This window comes from Schistocerca piceifrons, chromosome 6 (assembly GCF_021461385.2).
Source record: "Schistocerca piceifrons isolate TAMUIC-IGC-003096 chromosome 6, iqSchPice1.1, whole genome shotgun sequence".
Lineage (NCBI taxonomy): Eukaryota > Metazoa > Arthropoda > Insecta > Orthoptera > Acrididae > Schistocerca > Schistocerca piceifrons.
Window position 1 is genome coordinate 29,640,042 of NC_060143.1, and position 21,145 is coordinate 29,661,186.

The 21,145-nt window shown below is 39.6% G+C and overlaps 1 protein-coding gene across 1 annotated transcript in view; it reads left to right on the forward strand.

Moving 5' to 3' along the window:
- Positions 1 to 21,145, forward strand: part of LOC124802831 (dynein axonemal heavy chain 2) — a 1,031,222-nt gene that overhangs the window by 288,535 nt on the left and 721,542 nt on the right. The window contains 6 exon segments of the mRNA XM_047263843.1: positions 4,987 to 5,187; positions 7,679 to 7,806; positions 10,103 to 10,224; positions 12,509 to 12,623; positions 12,786 to 12,919; positions 13,097 to 13,210. Of these exon segments, the coding sequence (XP_047119799.1) occupies positions 4,987 to 5,187; positions 7,679 to 7,806; positions 10,103 to 10,224; positions 12,509 to 12,623; positions 12,786 to 12,919; positions 13,097 to 13,210 (814 nt within the window).

Here is a 21,145-nt window from a genome sequence, read left to right on the forward strand (position 1 = left end):
GTGGAATGAATTAACACTACAGCCCTACCCTTTTACATTATGAAATAATTATTAACAAGGATGTTTAAACAAAACATTATTGTACACTAGGAATAAACAAATTGAGGTTGCGCTATTTTAAATGAAATTGCCTTGTATTCAGGATGATGGAGACCCTAATCCACATCTACTCACTCTGTGGTTTCCCTAAATTATTTCAGGCAAATACCAGGATAGTTCCTACCATGGATTGACTTACCTGTCCCATCCAAGTCAAATGAGACATGTAACTATGTGTACTCCTCTATGTATTAATAAGACTTTTGTTCTTAAATAGCAATACCATGAGATGTCCAGTATTCTTGTAAAATGATAAACAGGTGAATAAAACTAGTACCATTACTGCTACTAAAATTGCATAAAAAACATGAAAATGATTTGCAAGTGACCTGTCAACTGATCTCCGAATTTATCTATTGCTCTGCATCACGGCTTAAGTCTCCATCATGGCTTAACAACTCATTGATTTTGAGAGTGAGTACTTGCACCTGTTCAGGCTCTTATTGACAAGCAGAGAAGTTGCGGTGCAGTGGAGAGTGAGGGACATGCATAGGCACCATGTGGTCATGACAACACGGGATAAGCGCCAACTGTGGAATAGGCGAGGGTCCTTTGTGACAGTGGTGCAATCTAATAGCAGTAGTGGTGAGTCAGAATAGTGTAACACTGACAATATCTTTGCATCTTGATTAACAGTGTGAGAAATATTATCAGTTAACATAAAAAGATGAGTTCACAAAATGGTTAGTGTATCATAAGACACAGAATACATACAGAAACTTAAATCTGCAAAGATATACACATCTTACCACACAAAAGTATACAGAAACAGAAAATGTGAAAGTCCTGTATATGACAAGAGGTTTTAAAACCTTAAAAGGAAGCTTTCTGAAGGGGTGGAAGAAGAGGAAGAAAAATCAAATGTGTGTGTGTACTGTTCAGATGGGACACAAAATTGCACTACTAGTTGCAAAATCCTTGCACTTTTTCACAAATGATGATTTAATAGAAGAATGCTTGGTAGTTGCAGCTGAATATTTACACTACTTCAGGGAGAACAGTTTTGTTTGGCGCCACTATCAAACGTAGCAACCTGATCACACAATGGTTGTGGCAGACAACATTCAGAGGTAGCTTGCAAAATCTATGTAAAGAGTTTATTGCACATTCTTAGTGCTCTATGAAAGAGTAGATATCACAGGCACACATCTGGATGTGAAATTGTTAGGAGTGTTGAAGGAAGTGTAGGAAATATACCTTTTCATAGAATTTATGATATGAATATAATAGAGGGAAACAGTCCACGCGGGAAAAATATATCTAAAAACAAAGATGATGTGACTTACCATACGAAAGTGCTGGCAGGTCGATAGATACACACACAAACACATACATACACACAAAATTCAAGCTTTCGCAACCAACGGTTGCTTCGTCAGGAAAGAGGGAAGGAGAGGGAAAGATGAAAGGATGTGGTTTTTAAGGGAGAGGGTAAGGTGTCATTCCAATCCCGGTAGCGGAAAGACTTACCTTAGGGGGAAAAAGGACAGGTATACACTCGCACACACACACATATCCATCCACACATACACAGACACAAGCAGGGAAATGTCTGCTTGTGTCTGTGTATGTGCGGATGGATATTTGTCTGCTTGTGTCTGTATATGTGCGGATGGATATGTGTGTGTATGCGAGTGTATACCTGTCCTTTTTTCCCCCTAAGGTAAGTCTTTCCGCTCCCAGGATTGGAATGACTCCTTACCCTCTCCCTTAAAACCCACATCCTTTCATCTTTCCCTCTCCTTCCCTCTTTCCTGACGAAGCAACCGTTGGTTGCGAAAGCTTGAATTTTGTGTGTATGTATGTGTTTGTGTGTGTATCTATCGACCTGCCAGCGCTTTCGTGTGGTAAGTCACATCATCTTTGTTTTTAGAGATATTTTCATAGAATTTATTAGTTTATGTGACTGCAAATGGAGCACATGTCATGTTGCAAAATAAATCAAGATTTGTAGTGCAACTGAATGGGAAAATGAAAAAGCTTCCAGTACCGAATTCACTCTCATCTTCAGCTTGAAATGACTGATCTCCTATACAACAGGGAACATGAAGACGGTCTAGATTTCTCTCAGCATTTCCCTCAAGATCAATTTCCTCAAATTTCCTCATTTGCACAGATCTCCACATGGCTTGGTCGATAATGATATGACTACCATGAAGCTCTCATTCCAAAAGGAAGAATGTCAGGTAGGCAAACAAGCAGATTCAAGTCACTTGTTGGTAAGTATTGCTGGAACATACATGCAGTAATAGGAATATGTTATGTATCACTCACATCTTGATTACTGCTTCCCAGCATTAATATTTTTGAATTACAGAAATGGCAACTAACATTTATCAACTCTGAACTCTTCCCCCCCCCCCCCCCCCCCTTTCTGAATCCGCCCCCCTCCAAGTGTATCACCGACTGTCCTTTTGTGTTGGTGTACTGCAAATTCTCTTTACTTTCTGGGTGTATTTAATTCCCTTTTCAATGTTACTTTTCTTTTTATTTATTTTTCTCAAATTTTCAACCATTTGTTGTCATTACCCTCAGCAATTTGTCATTTCTAATGGGTATTAATTATAATCAACTTTCTGTAATTGCCATCACAGTTAGCCATTATTGCTGTATAATTTAAATATTCACTATCATTGTCTGTCAACTTCTTTCCTTCTCCTGGTCAGCACTGAAAGCAATATTTTCTTTCCTCCACCAGTTTAACTTTTCTCTGCGTTCTGTCTCTGTGTCCCCCTCCCCCAATGAAGAAACTATTTCAACATTCAAAAAGATGGTTTTACAATATCTGGTTTTTAATTTGAGTGGCTGGCAGCTCTACTTCAGCTTTTCTGTAGTCCAGAAGCAGCTGCCTTTTTAACAAGTGTTGAAGACCTAAGGCTTTTTTACTTAAATGAGGGTTTACTTTAGATGGGGGCACAACACAAGCACACCAAAGAAGTAACTCATAACTCGGACTGTAACATTTTTAGGCAAGATAAACATTCTTAAACCACAGACTTATGGGCTATAAACTAGAATTCAACCTAACAGATATTTAATTTACCCTTTACCAACCCTAATACACACATTACCATTAAACTTTTAACAGAATTTATACATTCTTTTGCAGCAACAAAGAGTTGTTTGTTTTTTCCTCCCAGTAAATTGCACTTTCAGGAGCTGTTGCTCCAGTTTATATATGCTGGAAAGAAATTAAATAGCCACACTGAAGAGCCAAAGAAACTGGTACACCAGTCTAATATCTTGTAGGGCCCCCACGAGCATGCAGAAATGCTGGAACATAGTGTGACATGGACTTGACTGATGTTTGAAGTAGTGATGGAGGAAATTGACACCATGAATCCTGCAGGGCTGCCCATAAATCCGTAAGAGCATGAGGGGGTGGAGATTTCTTCTGAACAGCACATTGCAAGGCGTGCCAGATATGCTTAATAATGTTCATGCCTGGAGAGTTTGGTGGCCAGTGGAAGTGTTTAAACGTAGAAGAGTGTTGCTGGAGCCACTCTGTAGCAGTTTTGGACATGAGGGATGTTGCATCGTCCTGCTGGAATTGCGCAAGTATGTCAGAATGCACAATGGACATGAATGGATGTGGGTGATCAGACAGAATGCTTACATATGTGTCACCTTTCAGAGTCATATAAAGACGTATCAGGGGTTCCAAATCACTGCAACTGCACATTCCCACACCGTTACAGAGCCTCCACCAGTTTGAACAGTCCCCTGTTGACATGCAGTGTCCATGGATCCATGAGGTTGTCTCCATTCCTGTACTCGTCCATCTGCTCGAAACAATTTGAAATGGGACTCGTCCGACCAGGTAACACGTTACCAGTCATCAACAGGCCAGCATCAGTGTTGACAGACCCAGGCGAGGCATAAAGCTTTGTGTTGTGTTGTGCAGTCATCAAGGATGCACGAGTGGGCTGTCAGCTCCGAAAGCCCATTGTTGAATGGGTTGCACGGTGACACTTGCTGATGGCTCAGCATTGAAATCTGCAGCAATTTGTGGAAGGGTTGCATTTCTATCATGTTGAATGATTTTCTTCTTCAGTCTTCGTTGGTCCTGTTCTTGCAGGATTTTTTTCTGGCCGCAGCGATGTCAGAGATTTGATGTTTTACCGGATTCCTGATATTCATGGTATACTTGTAACTGGTTCAGATGTTTGTTGTCTATAAGGCATTGCCGACTGCAGCACTTTACTCTGCCTGTTTACATTTTCTGTATTTGAGTGTACCAGTTTCTTTGGAGCTTCAGTGTAGTTTCTAATAGTGTCAAGTCATCCCACAGCTGCAGCAAAACATGGTGCAAGTGATTGCTCTGCATCATCACCACCACCATCACCACCATTGTTATCACCACATACTTCAGTTTTTTCATTCACCATAGCACAAAATAGCTTTGCTACATCTATCTGGGATGTGCACTAAATTGTTATCAGTAAAACCCAGAATAATAAAGGTATTAACCAGCAGAAAACGCTGAACGATTGTTCCTATACCCCAGAGAGCTGTTCATAACCTCTGCTGCTGAGAAGCAAACATAATTTATATTTCATCAGTGAATTACTCATTTTAAGTGAAAAGGTAAGTGGACATCAGTGTGAAAAAAATTAGACAGTCATGTAAATGGTCAGCATATTTTCATATTTTTCATTGAAAAATTGCTCTAGAATTGTAAAACTGATTCATACCATGTCATAGTGAGATATTGCAATTACAATCCATGGAACAGTTTTCTCATATGTAATAAGCACCATCTCTATACAGTTTTGACATAACAGTTCAGTTTGTATACAGGCCCTAATCTTCTTAAAACTATTAAAATGCATTAGTAGCCGATTTCCATAGGTTTTGAGTACTTCTAATTAAAACTTATGATTTCAGATACACAGAAATTGCTAACAATGTACAAATGGAAGATACAATTTCATTTGTTTACTTCTCTGAAGTTAATGCAGCTGCAGTAAAGAAATCTATCATTATGCACTGTGTGGAATGGCAGAAGAAACTGACAGAATTGTTGTGCCGTACAACAAATGATATGATTTTAGATTTCTACAAGTATATAGAGGATTATTCGAGAAAGTTAGTATCCACATTATTCATCTACCTATAATAGACTCCTGTTTCATTTCATTATTTATATTTCGTTACTGAGAATGTTATTGATTATGTGGACTTCATCTCAGATATGTATCAGCTGCACACCTTTTACTCCGATATTGTGTATTTGAACTTTATTCTATGTTTTGTAGTTGCAAAGTGACTGTTCGTCAGCCCTACAGAGTCATTAAAAGGGTTAAAAGATGATAAACACAAATGGACTATCAAAACAGGTGATTCTGATTTGATAATGACCTGTGATGACCTTTATAGTGTTGGTGTCACAATATTGATGTTGTGTCGATGGTAAAAGTTGGTGACCAGCTGTGGATTAAGTAATTTGAGTTGTGTTTATAATGTATAGATGCAGTGTAGATAAGGAGCTGATTGTTATGGATGTAAATGAGAGGAAAGTGGGGGGAGGGGACATTTAGGTGTGGGTAGTGTGGCAGGATTTGATATTCTTTTGGAGGGCGCACAGAGCAGTAAGATGGTGTCAGCTGTTTGGGGTATGATGGAAGTGAGATTAGACAAATGTTTATTTGTGAGAGGAAATCTACTCAAATATTCAGTCACCATATTTATAGAATTTGAAAATTCTATGTACAGATTGGCAACTTGCTTTAAATATTCAGAAATTTAAATTTGTTCAGTTCAAAAACTTATTAAGTTTGAAGGGCCTGTGTTAACTGAGAAACTTAGGAACTCAACCAAACATTCTGATTATTGCTCCTGTAGGAATACAAGAGACAAGGTTAGATAGACTAATTATAGTGCACACATAGGTGTTTAAGTAGTCGGTCTTCTTGCTAACTGTATGCAAATAGGAGGGGAGGGAAACAAAGTAAGTGGTACAAGAGGAAGTACCCTCTGCAATGCACTTCAAAGAAGTTTGAAGACTGTGGATGTAAATATACATGTGGAGTACACTGATAGAACACAGTATACCTTGAAACTTAGTCAGTAGAGCACTTGCTAAGATCTCCAGTTTGAGTACGGTCCAACACACAGTTCTAACCTCCCAGAAATTTCTTATCTCCACACACTCTACTGCAGAGCGAAAATTCTGGAAAGTGTGGCTGGCTTTTATTGCTGTAACTGGAGCTTGTTTATGTCCATTTTGATTTCAGTGTTCCTTGAAGAATGTATTCTTGAAGAGCATTCTTTCATCAGATTCATAGTTCCTACCTATGTGTCTTGCTCTTGGCAAGTGCTCACTTTGACATTAGAATTAACTTAATACTAGTCTGAAGTGGGTATGTTTTTGTTTACATGGCTTACCTGAAGGCTTTCACAAAAGACTTTCTTGTCTCTTGTAGGTAACTTGATGTTAGTGCAAGAAGTTGTAGCATTTGCACTTTATACTCCTGTGACAAGTTTGAGACTAATCGAGCTATTTTATATCTTCTAATACTGAAACATGGTTCATAAAATTCTTGTTTATAAGCAGTCCAACTGCACATGAGTTTCCTTCACTTTCAATGCATAAATAAAACACATTTCTAGATTTAACAGAGTGCAGTGTTCATCTTTAAAGCATCTTCCCTTAAGCCAACAACACTCCAGCGAATGCTCATCAAGTTCTCTCTGATTTACTGTAGCTTTCAGCATGTAGCAGTAATCAACAGTTATGGGTACAGGTATACTGTGTTTGCTGTTTATGATAAATGTATTTCTGTTTCTGAGACATCAAAGCTACTTTCAGAGATCTAAATGTGAGCTATACTTGAATATTTGACTGTAACATCACTTAGTACACATTTCTACAGTACTTACAGGTAATGAAACTTAACTGCTACATCTGTTTCACTGTTTACAATAAAACTGTTGGTTGAATAAGTGAGGGATGCCTGCTTTTGAGTATCTGATGCCAAGATGGTATGGGTCAGTAATTATTAAGCTGCTGTCCTGAATTATGTTCTCAGCTGTTTCATGCACTTTTATTTATTAATACTTAATCAGCTCTTATCTTGGTTAATTTCATACTGTCAGTTTCCACAGCCTCACAAAATTTTAGACAATCTTTGATTTATTTTCCACTACTGTTGCAGTTTTCACCACAGTCCTTTGTTGAATGGTATACTACAGAAATGGAGGTACAAATCACACTGATTTTCTTACAGTATCTTAAAATACTGGTACGTGTATTTAGGCATACCGGTATATATTCTGGGATTCTTTATGAAGATCTGTTCTTCATTTCAAAAAAATTGAATGATTTGTACCTCTGTTTTTACAGCATATCACTTTATAATATCCTGAGGCAGAAAATAAATGAGGATAACAGTCTAAGATGAAAATGTCCTTTATGTAACACCTATTCAGCAGATGTAAAGACCTATTTTCTACATGAGCCATACTTTAAAAGTATCATAAATAAATTATATGCTTATGTTATTATCCTGGTCTTCAATTTTTATTTAATATATTGTCATTAGTGATATTAAATCATTTCAATGCCCTCTCCATACAGATTAATGCATGAACCACAAGACTTAGATGAGCTTGATAATGCAATGAGGCTGCATGCACGTCTTACTGAAGAAGTACAAAGCAAAGAGAAAGAATTTCCTGTTATTAACACAAGATTTCAAATCCTGGGTAAGTGTGATTATATGCCATCAAATTTTTGTAATGTGAGTCAAATGTTGTCTATTAAATGACCTACTTGAATGTAGGAACATGACAATCAAGTTGTTAACATAGCAGTAAATAATTATTTCCAACAGCTGATATTATATGAGTTGAATTTTGAACTTTCCTTAACATAGACCAGCAGAATTAAAGCTATGTGTTGTGTCTCAAACTGTCAATCAGTGAGAGAATTTGCTGCAAGTCTCAGTCCAGCACATAATCTTTCAGGAAGTTTCACAATGGTGAAATGACTGATACAGAATGAAAGATTCATTGTGAAATCAATTTCTTTTCCCTTCTTTTTTTCTTTCTTTTCTTAGAAACTTAAAAACAGATGTCACTGTGCACGTTATCTTACTTAACTTTCTCAAATTAATATAGGGGTCAAACCATCCAGTTTTAAGTGACAGAATTCCCACATACTGCCTTTTCCCCTTGTTATTGACTAACCCATTCAAAAATTCAGTTCACAGCCTTTGCTGGTTTACTTGACCCCAGCATTCTGACAGCAACATACGGTAACTTTGAAAATTGCCGAATCTATAAAGAAACATAAGTACTGATACACTTATGCCTTTACTGTTCCTTCCAAATTACTTGAGATAAATATAATTCTTGCTACATCAATCAAGTTCATTATAAAATTCTCTCCTTAAGTGCAGCAAAGAAGTCAACTACAAAGTACCTCCCTCCAGCTGAAAAAGATTTTATACATGTGACACCCATACATGACATTTCCGTGCGAAATGACATTTACTGTGTTTCAAAAGTTATACTTTTTCTATTCCGCCCTTGATTTATCATTCCAGTTTGCCATCTTATGTTATTGACCTGCAGAGTGAAGTGTGTGTTTTCCTCATGTCACTTCCTTGTAATCTTATGTGCCTCAATGTGGCCTCCAAAATTACATTCTACTGCTTTGACAGCATTTTGGAATCTAGTCTTCACATCTGAAAGTCTATCAATAATGCCCTATAATAATACTATTTGTCTTTTGATATAGCTATTCATAGCATTATTAGTGCTTTCAGAATGTTGATCTAGGTCTCCCATTTTATTCCACAACATTGACAAAGACTGTGTGACTACCATCAAGTAGATTCTTTTGCTCGTATCACCCCAGCTAATTTCGGACACCCACAATTTCTAGCAACATGAATCGGAACCACCTTCACTGGCTTACAGTTTCATTGTATCAGTAGTGGTTAAATGATCAATAGAAGAACAATTTCACCAGCTTTCCACACTTGCATTTTGCGGTCTTCTCCATCTCATGTATGCTGAGTGTTGTATGTGTGTCAATATTGTTGTTGACTGTTACCAGTGACTGCTGTTTGCTGTAACCACTCAGTCACTGAATGCTGCTCGTAACTGAAGTTCTGTTTGTTTGTGATGCTATATTGCTGTCAGCTACAGGCTGCTGTCAGCTATGTCTTTCCATAGTTTGCTCATATAGCACACATGACCTGCACTTCTGACAATATATGCACACTGCTATTGCTGAAATAGTACCCATTCTGCCACTTCCTACTCTTTGGGTTTGCCTGAGCATGAAGCAGACCTTGACCTGACCCCCAGTTATGATGTACTACTCATCAGTTGATTATGTGGCTGGAAAATATATTGTTATGTACAAAGTTTCATTCCTTTTTTTTATATTAGGATAGTTGACTGGTCTGTTAATTACACTGATCTAATCCATGTGATTTACATGTTGGGGGAATGTATGCAAACAGACACCATATACTGAAATTTGACAAGTATTTGATAATGTCTTTGTAAGGTGTCAGACTGCTTTTGCTGCTCATTGAAATCATATCTTGGATTGAGTCCTGCATTTTTTTGTGTATAGAAAATTTTAGCATTGATTCTTAATTTATTTTATTAATCTGTGTAAAAACACAGCTACAGTTTGCTTTGTTGCTATTAATGAAACATGAATAAAAGTGAAAGATGATTATTACAAGTTATTATTTACACTGAGAATTAATTTGTGGTTGCTGCTTAGTTTTCCCATTACATCAGTTGTTTTCTGCCAACAGTAATAATTCTTTTTTATTTTCAAATATGTGCATAACATTTTTTTAATTTTTTTACTAAATTGATCAAGTGCTATTTTAGTAGCACACTACCTTGTTATTGTTTGGGAAATTATAGCGTGTATTCTGTTTTTCTAATGTGTAGATTGTCCTATACATATGAAGAGAAGCATGAAGGAATATTCTGCATCCATAAACTGATGAATGCACTTTTTTCCCCACAGAACGCCATGAAGCTGATATCCCTTTAGAAATGAACAATGGTATTAAATTTCTACCAAGTGCATGGGAGCAGTATTGTGAGCTGTTGTATGGTGAAGCTACAGATTTAGTGGAGAGAAATAAGGTACTTAACAACTGCAATAAGTTGTCTTATATGAATACCAAATAAATACCAAAAATCTCACTCACAGCTGAAAGCAATGTTAAATTTTGATATGTCATACTTTTGATACTTGAAAGGAGGTGATATTTTGGAAAAGGAACAAGATCCACAGGTTTAATAGAAACACTGTTGTGTTTTAATTTAACTAAGTTATGTATTTTTTTCTGTCATTAACATGATTTATCTGTTAATCTGAAAGTGGGAGAACTCTGCCCATATATTCCTAGAGACATGATTGTACATGTGCACCATAAGTAAAGCAGTCACCAATCCAAACATTGTTTTGTAGATCTGTAATATTAAAGTGTGAGTTCATGTATAATCTTGGATGAATGGCCTTCAAAAGCAAGTACACAAATAGCACTGGACATGCCTCATGGTAATTTCGTATACCGTAAGTGCCACTGTGACTATTGGGAGATGGTGTCATTTTGCACAATAGATCATCATTTTATTCTGCACCAAATCTGATGATTAAGGAACTTTAGTTTAAAATAGTGACATATCAACTGATTGTAAATGTAGAGGAAAAAAGAGCTCTAACCACAAGAGTGAAGTAGCTTTCAGTACAGAATAAATTAACCATGAATTAAATCTGCTTTGTCTAAACAAACGTCTTATCCTAAAGCAGAGATGTTGAGTTACAGACAGGCACAACAAAAAGACTTCTAAACAAATAAGCTTTCAATATAAAGGCCTTCTGAATTAGACAACATACACATACATACATTTACACAAATGCAACTCATACACACATGACCACTGTCTCTGGCTGTTGAGGCCGAACTGTGAGCAACAGATTACCTCTCATCATGCCTTGAAATGAGGAATGGCAAACCCACTGTCCTGCCCATCCCTCTCACAGTGGTATTCCACTATCCCCCGAACTTGCGCAGTATCCTTGTCCATCCCGACTCAACCTCTACTCCCAAATGCCTCATGGCTCATATCCCTGTAATAGATATAAGATTTGTCCCATTCATTCTCCCACCACCAGCTACTCCCATCTGATCATAAGCATCACTTATCCCATCAAAGGCAGGGCTACCTGTGAAACTTGTCATGTTATATACAAGCTAAGCTGTAACCACTGTGCTGCGTTCTATGTGGACATGACAACCAATAAGCTGCCTGTCCACATGAATGGCCATTGAAAAGCTTTGTCCAAGAAACAGGTGGACCCCCCAAATGCTGAGCATGCTGCCCAATACAGCATTCTTCATTTCAGTGACCGCTTCACAGCTTGTGCTATCGGAATTCTTCCTGCCAACACCAGCTTTTCTAAACTGCGCAGGAGGGAACCCTCCGTGCAGTATATCTTATGTTCCCGTAACCCTTTGGCCTCAGCCTTTTTTAGTCACTGTTCTTCCCTCACCTACCCCCTTCCCTGTTCTCAATTCAGCACTACATAGCCTTCTGTTCCTCCAACACACCCACAGTCATTTTACTCCTCTCATTTTGCATTTTCGTTGCCCCACCCCACCCTTCGTGTAACCTCCAGACTGCACCTAGCTGCCTTACCCTCTCCCCACCTCCTCCCTCGATGCTCCCAAAAACATCACTTTGCCATATCCCACTCCTACCCTGCTATCCCTCCCCATCCCTGACCCATCCTCCTATTTACTCCCATCACCCAGATTGCTTCTTCCATCATGCTCGCAGTCTGTCCTCGCCAGCCAGAGAAGTGGTCGTATGTATGAGTTGTGTGTGTGTGTGTGTGTGTGTGTGTGTGTGTGTGTGTGTGTGTGTGTGTTGTCTAGTTCAGAAGAAGGCCTTTTAGATCTTTTTGTTGTGCCTGTCTGTAACTCAACATCTCCACTGTATGGCGAGCAGCAATCTATCCCCTTGATAATGTTGTCATTATTCCGTCCTGAATTTTCCATTGTTTGATTTCAAACATCTTATCCCCATGCCTGTAGGTCAAAATGACAAGGGATACTTCTGAACTCAAAACATGCTTACTTGAGCTTCTTGGCCAGTTTATATATGCATTTACTCCAATTTAACTGTTACCCAGCTTACAAGAGGAATTTTATACACATTATTTCATTGGCATATGTCCATTAATTACTACTTGTGATATTACCAAGTAAATTTAATTAAGTTGAAATTGCATAATATGAGTCTTTCTGAGATCAAGACTTAATTTTTTACTGAGAATCTGTTGCAGTCTTGTTGATAATATAAAAGAAAGAAAAAATACTTTATTGAAATGTAACTTTGTAATGTTTAATTGTATTTTCAGGAGAGATTTCGTTCTAATCTTCTGGATACTGCACAGACTTTCCAGAAAAATGCAACTCAACTTCTTGATACTTTTTTGACAACTGGACCATTTACATCAGCTTGTAACGCAAAAGGTAATAACTAAAAAATAATAAATAATTATATATATTTTGGAATTTTCTTTTGCCTGGCATTTGAAACTGATTTACAGAAATTTATTATTGAAATTTTCTTGATTTCATAGTTTATAGCTTGCTACACTTTATGCTTTACCCTACCATTGTTTCTTTATTTAGATGCTCTTGCTTTACTCCGTACCATAAGAGAAGGTTTAGAAAATCTTCGCGCAACTGAAACACAATTAAAAACTGACCTGGGAATGTTTAAAATTTCGCTATTGGACACACCAGAACTGGCAACACTGGAAAAGGCAAGTTATATCAAGTTATGTATAGTATTCAGTCTTAGAAAATGGAAAACACACACATGCGCGGGTGCACACACACACATACAAACACACACACAACTTATTTATGTGTAAGGAAAACATATGGAGGCAACATTTTTGTGTTTTTACAGTTCCGGAGTGTATCTTCTTAATTTGCAGGAATTAGCAGCAATAGAGGTTGTTTGGGAATTGACAAACCAATGGGATGAAGCATGGGAGTCTTACAAATCAGGTTCATTTTGGACTATTGAAGCAGAAGAGATGGAAAATACGGTAACTGCTTGATGTTTTAATTGCTATAATATCATATTGTTTGTGAAACTATTTTCTCATGTTGTTTTATTTATTTAGAAGATTTGCCTGTTTATTCATAATTTGCTATCCATTACAAAATTACATTACATTATGTATATCATTTCACTTGAAAGATTATTTTCAGAGATTTATACACATAAAATATCACAGCTGTTTCCCACTATTTTGTGTATGGGTACAGCTGCGACTTAATTGTCATGTGTGTGTTTGAATACAGCTGCTTTGTTGTTTTATTCATATATGCATGTAATAGCCCAAAGTCCTAAATGATTGTAGGACTCTCAGTAAAATGATAGCCAGTGTATTATTTTGTGGATAAAAAAAATCTGGTAACAAGAGATATCAATTACTTGTTGGATTAATCTGAATCATGATGGCTTTAGAACAATTTTAATTGATTAGCGCTAGGGGTCTTCAGACTACATATTATGTGAACTGTTGGCCGAGATATTGACATTAAACAACAGCTGTGCCAGAGCTATAGAATTCAAGCCCTTCATGCGAGTCGATTCTCCAATGTTTTAGCTTTGTCATCTGAGCTTTTTAGCAGGCACTGTTTAGGGACACTGTATTTGCTCCATAGTTATTAAGTGCTTCAAAGTTATTATAATGCTTCATATGATGAACACAAACTAAATCCATAATTTTAAATTACAATGAGAGGAATTAGTATTTAAAATTTTTAAGTACTGTGACAGATACCATATGACTTGGTGTAGTTCAAATATTGTAGGACTGGCCAACTGTATTAACGGATAAGTAGATCCATATGAGTTTATGAAGCTGATATGTAGAAGTTTGGTGCTTTGCATCACATTGGTGATGAACATTCTACTGAATTTAGTCTGAGTGCTTAAGATAAACTACTGTCAATATAGTGATTATGTGACTTATCAAGCATAATAACTTATAATATTCTCCTTGGGTTTAGTGTCAGCTGAAAAACATTTGAAAATACAGTCAATAGGTCTGTCTTTCTAGAGATTTTCCAGTTACTCCCTTACTCAGTGAAATATTTTTGTCCACTATAAGACATAATCTAGGGAAAAATACAAGAACTGCACACTATCCACAGGTCTAATGTTTATCCTCTACTACAGTACTTGGCCACCTTAGTACACGTTATTTAAACAGAATAATAGACCTCACTGACTATCCTTGGTCAAGCCATAGATTGCCCTAAGATCCTTAAAACTTCAGCCAAACATAAGCTTATTAAGAAAGAGCTCGCCATTAGCAACCTATACACAAAACAACAACTATGAGGGCAATTCAGAAAGTAACAGGAAACCATCATTATTAAATGTAATTAAAATGTCAGGCATTTGAAACTCCCAGGAAGTGAAAATGCATGCTTTGAGAAAGTTACAGCATATACCAACAGATGCCATGACAAGCTGAATAGGAAAGGCAGTAGAAACAAAATGGCCATGTCCCTAGCTGTGTGCACATAGAAGAAGAGCAAGCAGTAATATGATTTTCAATGTTGAGGGGTGGATGTTGTAAAGTTATGGAGATAGCTGCATTCATGAGAGAAGAACGCAAAGTGGATGTACATCAGTTACAGCATGGCTGTTGTTGGATGTTCTGAAACCATGATTCATGAGAACCAGTGTATTTCTATAGAACCTCTAGCCAGGGAACTGAATATCATTGTCGGACCCGCTCTTGCCATTATTAGTGAAGTTTTCAAGTACCATTTATTGTGTGCACAATGGGTGCCTGGATGCTTATTGGTGAATACAAGATGATGGGTGTTCAGGCTCCCACATCATTTCTGGTGTGATATAACACTTATGCACATGACTTTCTGACATTTATTGTCACAGGAGATGAAACCTGAGTGCACCACTGTGAACCAGAAAGCAAAGGACACTCGCCAGAATGGTGACATTTATCTTCTCTGGCCAAGAAGAACTCAAATCTCAGACCTCTGCTGGAAAGGTCCTTTCCACCCTCTTATGGGATATGTGTGGGTCGATTTTGGAACACTGTCAGCAAAGAGGTGAACAGTGCCTGGTACATCGCCATGTTGGAGAATGAGCTAAAGCCAACAGTACAAAGCCGTCACAGAGGACTTCTGTCTAGAGGCACCCCTCCTTCACGATAACATATGCCCCCACACTGCCACTACAACTCTTGCTGTCATTCGGAGATTGAGATTTCACATCTGACTTGCCAGAATCTCCTGAAGATGGCACTATGGCACTTTCTGGATGATGACACCTGGCTGAATAGTTGAAAAATATTCAAATTTTACTACCTGGGACTCAAAATCACACAAGTTGTTGCTATGTGCAAAAACATAGCTCCATGGACAATCAGGTTAAGTGTTAGTGGTCACCAGTAATGACAGAGGTGCTTCTGCCCTAGCTTGATTGTTATTTGTTCTACTGAGTATCTTCCTCCCTACTCTTCATACAATGGAAAAACCATGGAATAATTGCCAGGTAAAGGTGTATTTCAGTAACTGCTGAAGAAAGTTATGATAGACATCATGCATTAGTTTCTGTATCACAAGAACTCACTGCCAACTATTGATCCCAATTTTGTAAACTATTGCCATTAAAAGACTTCATCATCATCATCATCCATTAACCATCTGCTGTTGCCTGAGTGTGGTACAAGGGCCTTTTCCATCTTTATATGTGCAGGTGTACTCCTTCCCTCTCAACTTGATGGCACTCGATGATTCTTCCTTTCAAACTGTGTTACTTAAATGATCCACCATTTTCTCTGCTGGTCATTAGGTTTCTTCCCTATACAAAAGACACTTTCCTATTACCTATACCTAAAACTTGTACAGAGCTCACATAAATATAACAATAGGTCCAAGTGTGATGATCTACAACTGGCAGCACATACATGAGCTGATCACTTTTGACACTGTAAATGATTATCTTGTCAAGTTATCCTAATTCACAGCATCACTCTCACTCTTTGTTGACAATGGTTCCAGTTCTGAAGGAACCAGGTGGGTTGCCTGCAGCCACAACCATGTGGATGGCCAGGACGACCACAAGAGACAGAAGACAGCTTCCTGGTTCATTCTGTTGTGGTTTGAAACTTGTGTAGAATGAATATTGAACTGGGAGAATGAACTTCAGCAACAGCAATAGGTCTTCCAACTTAGCTCTTCTCAGAAGAATAAGTCCATCATGAAGCTGAGCAAGTCACCTGGGTATGCCTCCTATCCTATGCAGCCATGCAGGGTTTACCTTACAGAATTGTGTGTCTTTATCTAATGTATCTCTGAAAAAGAAGGCCTCTCACTCTGCCTTTCTGTACTGCACCCATCTCATTTTGAAGCAGTTCATTTTTTATTTTCTGTGTCTATTTTTCTGTTGATAAAAATATCAACAGCTGGTTTTGTTGAAACATAATCTCGTGGTAACATCTCAGTGGTGTGAAAAGCAGACCTGACATTGTCAAATAGCTGCATGCAGTCCTTGGGAACAAATATAAACAGAGTTTTCTTTTTTGTCTTCTCAGTTTGGGGAAAGTCAGATAGCTGTACCCTGATACTAGAAATTTGTAATCAAGGGCTTCAGTTGATGTATTAAAGCCAAAAGCACCCCATTGTTGTATTTATGATCTGCCCACTGGAGTTGTCATTGTAGGAAGTTGGATGTTTAATGTCTGGAGGCAGTGGATGACCTTACCTCACCAGACGTGAACCAATTTCCAAAGGCCCACATGATGCAATATCTTTAGACCACATGTACATTTGAACTTGAAGTTTGTTCTAAACACGTGTTCCTAAGTTGAATATCCAAAGCTGCATCTTGTAGTACATTAGGTTAGTGTTCTGCTTTGGTGAAGACAATGTCTTCTATAGATTTGATGTGCTAAACTTTGTTGAAAATGGCAAAAACAATGAAAGTACTGCTCCAAAAAATGTATGTGTTGTTGATGAAAAATACAAAAGTGATTGAAACATAGGAATAAAGTAAGTGTTATGGCAGACAGTCATACTTGTGGACTTACTCGTCTTCTCCATGAACAGCCCACAGTATATGCAAGTGACTTCATAAAGCCTGGCACATCTATGTCCGAAGCCTGTAAACACACATTTTCCACAGATGTAATAAGTTTATCCTCAGAAGATTACGTATTACTTTGCTGTGGGACAAGTGTTGTAAACAAAAAAGCAGCTTGCAAAGCAAAACTGGAATTTAAAAAGTGCTTAGGGCAGCTGACACACAAAAGTTTTCATGCAGAATATCCTATGCTGATACAAGTTGTGACTAAAAAAGGAAATTACTATCACAGCAACATTAGCTGCATATTCCACACATCGCATGGGTTACACCTTAATAGCCTAGGGAAAATACTGCTTGCAAAATATATAAATGACAATATCAACAATAGGAATTTAGCACCCAAAAGCAAAATCCTCTTAAAATGATCTTCACATAGCACAGCTGAGACAACACCAACATCTCCACTATCAGCAATGCCAGGAGAAAAAAACCTTGTCTGGCATGCAGTAGGAAGGAACCTCAACATTTTTATGGTGAGTCACACAAGGGAAGTGCAGTGTAAGGCATTGGGGCAGCCAGATGCCAATAGTTAAGAATTTCGTGTGTCCAACCAGCCAAACAACAATGCAAAAAGTGGGTTTTTCTTGCATATTAATATATTAATATACAGTTACTTAAAAATAAAAGAAACAGAATACTGATTGGAAGAATTAAATTGTGACATTGTGCTAGTAAAGGAACACTGGTTAATGCTTAGTGAACTTTGAGATACAGATTTATTCACACTTAGCTTCTACACAGATACAAGTCCGGAGGCTAACTGCCGTTAGCGTCCAACATCCTGCCTCCAAAGCCCTCTCCTCAAAGATAGCACACTTATGCACAGAACAAATATCGATATTTATGGTGCTCTACACCACATAGCCCCCCCCCCCCACTCCGCACAGTATGGAGTACATCCCTGTGAATGGGGGGGGGGGGGGTGAGAAGTTAGGAAGGTAACGCACAGTTCTTCTGCGTCGGGCAGAAGCGGTCGACTGGTAGGAGACCGGGAGGTGAAACCCGGTACGTCGACGGTGAAGTCAGCAAGCGACGCCGGCGGCTGAAGACGACGTCCCGTCCTGGAGTGAAGGTGTAGCACTTCGTCAGCCGGCAGGCAGAGAATCACCTTGCCAGAAGGCCTAACAAAGGCACGCAAATTGCCACACGCAGCACTTCTGCTCAATTTAAAGCGGCGCACCACACGAGATTCTGCACTTCCTCCCTCAATATTGTCACACGCGAGTACCACACACACCGTATTGCCATCTATGACAACAGATAATTTATGTATGTCATCAGGGTGCACATGTGTTGTGAATTCTTGGATGGCACCTGTATGAGCAATGGTAGGGAGGCAGGGAGGTGTGGGAAAGCCATGGCAGGGGGAAGCATCTGCTAAGAGGGGGGTGGCAGGTGCACTGGACTGCGCAGGAGACAACCTCGGGCGATCAGCTGACAGACGAGGGAGCATGACGGAAGGCAACGAGGAGCCAGTGTGGATTGAACGGCGTGACAAAGAGGTGTCACACGAAGATGGTAACACAATGGTAGAATCCGAGTGGTTGGTAGTTCGACTGCGAGGGCTGTGAGGAGTGAAGCCCCGAAATGATTGGCCACTCGAATTAGATGAACGCGAAGAAGGAGCAGTGCTCGGCAGAGAAGCACGCTGTGGAGAATCAATACCCGAATGCATGGTGTGGGAAGATGGATGGCCGCTCGAAGCAGGAGTGGGAGAAATAGGGGCAGAATCAGGGAGGTTCAGCTGAGGCTCAATGAAAGCTGGTTTCACTCGTTTGAGTGAGACCGTGGTTACAGAGCCTTTTATGAGGAGATCCATGTTATTCTCAGAGCGTTTGACGACCTTGTAAGGACCTGTGTAGGGTGACTGAAGCGGGTCTTTGACTGAGTCGTCTCTGAGAAACACATACTCACAAGAGTCTAGCGTGCACGGTACGTACACGTGCAGAGGCGTATGAGCAGCCGGAGGTGGCGGCTGAATTTTGCTGCAGTGCAAGTGCACCCGCTCGAGAAGTGAAGGGAGTTCAGAGGGCCGTGGAAGTGGGGTCGGAGTGACTAATTCTCCAGGCAAAACCAGAGGTTGGCCATACACAAACTCGGCTACGGAACCCTTGAGGTCTTTCTTGAAAGTCGCACGAAGGTCAAGAAGCACGAAGGGCAGTGCCTCTGTCCATAGTGAGTCATGGCAACGCAGGGCAGACTTTAAGGTGCGATGCCATCGCTCGACAAGCCTATTGCTTTGGGGGTGGTATGCAGAAGTATGAATTTTGACAATACCACACATTTTACATAAGTCAGAGAAAACTGAAGACTCAGATTGTCGCCCCTGGTCAGTGGTGAGGTAAACAGGTGAGCCAAATCTAGAGATCCTCAAATCTAAGAATGCTCGACTTACTGTCTCAGAGGTAATGTTTGGAATAGGCACAGCCTCAGCCCACCGAGTCATCCTGTCAATAGCTGTAAACAAGTAACGGAAACCCTCGGAGGGGGGCAAAGGGCCTACAAGGTCGACATGAACATGGTGAAACCGGCCTGGCGGTTGGGCAAAACAGCCAAGGGGTGGAGAAGTTTGCCTGGAAACTTTGTTCTGTTGACACACCATGCATGCCCTTACCCAAGACTGACAGTCACGGCGCATGTCTCTCCAGACAAACCGTTCAGCTACCAGACGGGTGGAAGCTTTGACACCGGGGTGTGCTAGTGTGTGTAGTTTGTCAAAGACCTGGTGTTGAAGGGGCTTAGGAATGAATGGCCACAACGTACCAGTTGATTTATCACACCACACTAAGTCAGATATGCCAGGGAAAGTAGAGCATACCGGTTGGAGAGAGGAGCTGTGGTCTGAAATTAACTGCATGGTATCGGGGTCTGTCGATTGCAACCGAGGTAGGTCCGTTAAGTCAATTAAGGTTGTGACAGCACCAACACACGAGAGAAAATCAGCGACCACATTGTCCACTCCTTGGATGTAGTGAATGTCATTTGTAAATTGCAAGATGTAATTGATGTGACGAAAGCGTCGTGGGGGCGGATCAGCCGCAGGATTTTTTATGGCAGGAACCAATGGCTTGTGATCAGTGAGCACATAGAAATCTCGTCCCTCAACATCAGTTCTGAAGTGTCTTATGGCCTCGTAAACTGCAAGTAATTCTCTGTCGAATGCTGAGTATTTCTTCTGCGCGTTGTTTAGCTTTTTTGAGAAAAACTGCAGGGGGGGCGTAACATCGTTGTATGTCTGACTCAGTACTGCGCCGATAGCGTTGTCACTAGCGTCAGTAGTGATAAACATTGTGGCGTCCGCCCGTGGGAGAGCAATAGTGACAGCGGAAGCCAACAGCTGTTTGAGTTCATTACATGCCTTGTCCATGTCTGGTGTCCATGGTACCTGGCGGGTGCCAGAAGTTTGTGGGCCAGCGAGAGCATCTGTGAGACGAGCCTGCACCGCAGAAGCGGCTGGCAAATGTTTCCGGTAATAATTAACTGTTCCGATGAACCTGCGTAATTCCCTATAGGTCTGAGGGCGTAGCATCTCGAGAACAGGCTTGATCTTGTCCTGTGGTGGTGTCAGACCGTCCGATGACACAACGTAACTTAGGAATGTGACAGATGACTGGTACAATTCAGTCTTTTTATTGTTAAGTTCAATACCAGCGGCTGCTAAATTATCTGTCACGACTTGAACACGCTCCTCACTCTGTTCCAAAGTAGAAGCAAAAACCAATATATCATCCATGTACACGAAACAAAAGTCTAGATGGGATAAAGTTTGATTGATGAAACGCTGCCACGTTTGGGGGGCGTTTTTCAACCCAAACGGCATAAATTTGTATTGGAACAGCCCGAAGGGAGT